This window comes from Clinocottus analis, unplaced genomic scaffold (assembly GCF_023055335.1).
Source record: "Clinocottus analis isolate CAN_PGR_092001 unplaced genomic scaffold, fCliAna1.0.p SCAF_44, whole genome shotgun sequence".
Taxonomy (NCBI): domain Eukaryota; kingdom Metazoa; phylum Chordata; class Actinopteri; order Perciformes; family Cottidae; genus Clinocottus; species Clinocottus analis.
In genome coordinates, this window is record NW_027176198.1 from 228,073 (window position 1) to 233,072 (window position 5,000).

At 42.7% G+C, this 5,000-nt stretch overlaps 3 protein-coding genes across 3 annotated transcripts in view; 1 reads left to right on the forward strand and 2 right to left on the reverse strand.

Moving 5' to 3' along the window:
* Positions 1 to 270, forward strand: part of arg1 (arginase 1) — a 3,030-nt gene extending 2,760 nt beyond the window's left edge. Inside the window, exon 8 of the mRNA XM_068599294.1 lies at positions 1 to 270. This exon is cut by the window's left edge and continues 83 nt beyond it. Coding sequence (XP_068455395.1) covers positions 1 to 81 — 81 coding nt within the window. The 3' untranslated portion in view covers positions 82 to 270.
* Positions 1 to 2,201, reverse strand: part of heatr1 (HEAT repeat containing 1) — a 23,613-nt gene extending 21,412 nt beyond the window's left edge. The window contains exon 1 of the mRNA XM_068599196.1: positions 2,062 to 2,201. The gene's annotated coding sequence lies outside the window, so the exon portion shown is untranslated. The remainder of the gene's footprint in view (positions 1 to 2,061) is intronic.
* Positions 2,202 to 2,779: 578 nt separating this feature from the next.
* On the reverse strand, positions 2,780 to 4,943 carry cox11 (cytochrome c oxidase assembly homolog 11 (yeast)). Its single transcript, XM_068599177.1, is given in 6 exon segments — positions 2,780 to 3,378; positions 3,456 to 3,517; positions 3,520 to 3,577; positions 3,718 to 3,873; positions 3,976 to 4,233; positions 4,857 to 4,943. Coding segments are annotated over 6 exon segments (813 nt in total). The 3' UTR covers positions 2,780 to 3,186.
* Positions 4,944 to 5,000: the final 57 nt, after the last annotated feature.

A 5,000-nucleotide genomic window follows, 5' to 3' on the forward strand; every position in this document is an offset into this window, starting at 1 on the left:
GCGGTGGACCTGCTGCTCGCCTGCTTCGGACGCCTCCGTGGCGGAAACCACCCGCCGGACTACCGCCTGCCCGAACCTTGAGGAGGCGACGCCGGCCTCTCCGACTGGACCGACGGACACCTGAACGCCTCTGATCCCCGGCGGGAACGAAAGGGACCCTCACAGATCAATAACCTGGACAAGCTCTGAACAAAGATGCTCAACTTGTTCATTGATGAATCTACTGCATGAATTATCCTTTTTTCAGTATTCAGATTATAGATTATGTTGATAGGAAGCAACAGATGTTTGTTGAATAAATAAGAAGTCATTGATGTTCTTTTGATTAAACTGTCATTCTACTGAAGTGTCAATTCATCAAAATAAATTTAAACCAATGTTTTATATTGTAATAATGTAATTAAAGACTTTTTAATCCAGTTTAATCTATATTTAGTTATTATACCTGATAGACCATTAAACGACCTGATGACCATCAGCTGGTCAACTCTCTCTCTCTCTCCTCTCTCTCTCTCTCTCTCTCTCTCTCTCTCTCTCTCTCTCTCTCTCTCTCTCTCTCTCTCTCTCTCTCTCTCTCCTCTCTCTCTCTCTCTCTCTCTCTCTCTCTCTCTCTCTCTCTCTCTCTCTCTCTCTCTCTCCACACACAACACAAATAGAAGGGGATATATTTGAATATTTGATATGTTTATGACATTAAAGGTTTCTTTCTGAACACGTCGTGAGCCAACAACTGTTTTTATTTTATTGTAAAGTGTAACGTTGCCACCTTGCAGATGAAGTGTTACGGGATGTGTGCAAAACCCAGACGCCGAAGTACCGTTCCAGGAATCTTCAATATAACAAAAACAAGGACCGGCAAGAGCAACAAAAAACAAAACAGCACTAAAAACCAGAATCAAGGACGACTACAAAATGGACAGGACAACGAAACCACCACGGAGACACACAGTACGAACCGACAAGGAGGACGGAGACAAATGGGTTTCACATACAAGAGGGAGGTAACGAGCAACAGGTGGACACAATGAGGGCAGCAAAGTGCAGGGAATCACAATCAGGAACCAGGTAGACACACAATCACCAGAACAGGAAGTGCAGAGACGCAGGGGACACAGGACTACAAAATAAAACAGGAACAAAAACTCAACCCATGACAATAAAGCATTCATGTTGACTCAGGGAAGACGTCAGCTTTATGCTCAGCTTCAGGTTTATTGTCTCCGTGCAGCAGATCATGATTCACATCAAGGTTCAAACCACCAAACCACCACCTGTGCAGGCCTGAAAGGGCTTCACCCTTTAGACTCACTCCTCTTTCTAAAGGGATCAGTTACTGCTGTGATTTACACTTCAGCAGATTCTAGCAATGTGTTTCCATGTCATGATTCGGTGCCGTTGGGTCGGTGTTTATTGTTATGAGTATATATATATATATATATATATATATATATATATATATATACATATATATATACACATATATATATATATATATATATATATATATATATATATATATATATATATATATATATATATATATATATATATACATATATATATATGTATATATATACATATATATATATGTATATATATACATATATATATATGTATATATATACATATATATATATGTATATATATACATATATATATATGTATATATGTATATATATATATATATATATATATATATGTATATATGTATATATGTATATATATATGTATATATGTATATATATATATATATATATATATACATATATATATATATATATATATATATATATACATATATATATATGTATATATGTATATATATATATATATATATTCATCACAGATACAATATTTACCTTTTTATTTATTATTCGTGGAGAAAGTTTTTTGAGTATTTTAAATACAAAATTACTCCTCTGTAAAGTATTTTGTTACTAATGACATTTGTGTTTTTATCGGCCCTTTCAAATACAAATAACAAAATAATCAAAGTAACTGAAATACGTATTTCAAACACAAGTAACAGAAACGCTGCTCATCTCCGCCATGTTTTCTTACCGTCTTTATCTCTGAGCTGGGGCGGGAGAACCAGGAGCCCTCGTCGGGTTGAATCCTATGAAAACACCGGCGCTGGTTCCTGGTGTTGCTCCAGAGACCTCCGGCAGCAGCAGCCGCAGCAGCGCAACTTCTTCTTCTTCTCCGCCTTGTCCTCAAAATGGCGGCGGTTGGGCGCTTTGCCGCCACCTGCTGGCCTGGAGTCCCGGGTCGGTTGAGCGGTCTCTTCAATGCGGCTCATTCATGGGAATATTAAAGGAAATATTAATGAGCAATAATGACACAGTTTATGTTCAGATACTTTTGGGATAATAAGGAATTATGATCATAATACTACATAATAAACATGATCAATTTAACTTTAAATTAGTTTTAAACAGTTAAATTAATGGCGCATTAATCGCAAAAAGTTACCTCCAAATATCACCGGATGTGAACCTTTATGTTGAGTATTCAATTAATACAGATCTGTCAGAAATACATGATTATTTGCGTTATGAAATGGGAGTTCATTAGGACTTGTGTTTTCATCATCGTTGTTGTTGTGGTGAATAAAATGGTCTCAGCTTTGTGTTCACTTTCACTGGAAAATAAATAAGCTGCCAGAAAGCCAGAGGTCAAAGGTCATGTGTGGGGCTTAGGCTCCCTCTCCTCCTTTATATATTATTTTTTTTTTAATTAAAAAAACATTTAAAATACAACTGGGATTAAACTCAGAAAATAACACAAAAAAATACTTTATTGTTTACAAACGACAAACAACGTTAAGTTATGAAATCATAACTCATGAAACAAACAAATTTGTTTTAAAGTCAGCTGATTAAGAAGCTGCTTGTCTTCATCGATTCATCTTCATCTCAAATATCTGAGAAGAAACATTTTAACTTCACTTTAATTTATAGAATATTTAGAACATTTATATTAACAATAGATTTGTTAGTGAATCTTGTAACATCAGATAATAAAACATAATTTTTTCTCTACACATTTTATTTTCCTCACAGCGGCGTTTAACTCTATTTCCTGTTCAGATTTACAGTGTAAAAGTCTTTGATTTTCGGATTAAAAGCACGATTGAAGAAGAGAGTCTTGGATGGTGATTTTCCTCCTGAACCAGGATCCGGTCGCTCAGCTGTAGCTGAAGCCGGGCAGCGGCAGCTTGTGGCCCTCCTTGGCCTCGAAGAAGGTGTAGGACAGCGTGATGGAGTCCACGGCGGCCATGCGGGGGTCCTGGTCGAACTCGGGGTCGATGTAGAAGAAGACCGGCATGTCCACCTCCTCGTGGGGGTTCAGGCGCTGCTCCTCGAAGCAGAAGCACTGCGGAGAGACCAGAACCACCGGCTTGTCACCAGGAGGGGGTTCCAGGACCTGGACTCTAGAGGACTAGACGTACCCTGGATCTTGTTGAAGTACTGGCCCGCGTCGAAGGGGACCACGTTGTAGGTGGAGATCCCGATGATGGCTTGTTGGTGGGGTTCTTCGCTCTGTAGAATGCCAGCGCCGTCTCACCCGGGACCACCTGAACCACACAGACCAGGACCAGGGGTCAGGACCGAGGAGTCAGGAACCAAGAGTCCTGACTCTTAGCCCCTAACTCCAGGGGTCAGGACCCATAAAAACACGGCGGCGGTCTCAGCGGTCTGGGCGACCGGGCCTCACGTGGATCTCGCTCTGCTGCGGTCTGAAGTTCCACTGCAGGCTGGCGTGCGTGTCGGCGTTGAAGCAGATCTTGATTACGCGCTCCTTCACCGGCGTCATCGTCTCCACCTGCTCAGAGTCGTGACCCGCCACCGCCGAGCCGCCGAGCCCGGACGCCTGAGAGAGAGGAAGAGGAGGAAGATGATGAAGAGGATGAGCGGCAAAGACACTGGCGCCTGACGCTGAGGACGCACCAGCTCGTCCACACCGTGTCCTCACCTGGCAGTAGAGCCGGTAGAGCGGCACCGCGGCGTACGACAAGCCGATCATGCCGACGCCGGCGGCGGCGATGTACGTCAGCGCCGTCTTGTTCCGGCTCCTCCACTGCTCCCGCTGGCTCTCGGCCCCCCCGGGTCGCCCGGCTCTTGGCACCCCCGGCTCGGCACCGCGGCTCGGTGCGCTGGGAGCCGCCGACACAGGAAGTGCCGCAGGAGGGGGAGGAGCATGACGATAAGCACCTGGAGGCGGAAAACTCACCTGGAGGAGGACAAGGCCAGAATAACCGGAACACACGTTCAATGACGTCATTACGCTCATTGAGTGATCATTCATACGCCTCTCAAGAGAGAACATGCAGCCAAGAAGTTATTGTTAACGTTGCTCATTAAAATTACATTAATTATCAAGAGTTATTGCCGATTGATCCTTGGCTGATATTATGGCTTTACGTGTGAGTAATGTTGCTGTTTCCCCACCGAGGGACTAATACAGGATTATATAAACTAAAGAACTTCTAAAGAGAAGTGTGGTGCATTCTCATTGTAAAGCGAGACATCGCCCTCTCTGTCGGTCTGAAGGGAACATAAAGATGTTTAAACTTTGTGATCATCTTATTTATGCCGAATTCACCAGCGAGCCCTGACGGCTCTAAAGACGTCTCCAGCTCCATCGTAGTGCTCATGCGCGTTAGTTAAAAACCAGAAAAGCCTTAATTTCTCAGGTTCTAAAACAAGGTTTGCGAGAGGTGACCTGCAGAGCTCACTTGCTTAGCTTAGCTTAGCTTAGCTCACCTGCTAATGTACCTGTACGGGTTACTTTGGTTATTACATGTGTTTCAATGTGTTTTAAATGAGGCTCGATGTGTTTTACAGCGCTGATACCTTTGAAGAAGAACCTCTGTCAGTCACCGCGGGACACAAACATGTTACCGAACGAGTTACCGGACGTGTTCCACGGAGAGAAAACATGTAACACTTGTGCAACACCGAATTAGGTCCCCTTGTTAAAAACACATGCTTCGGGTT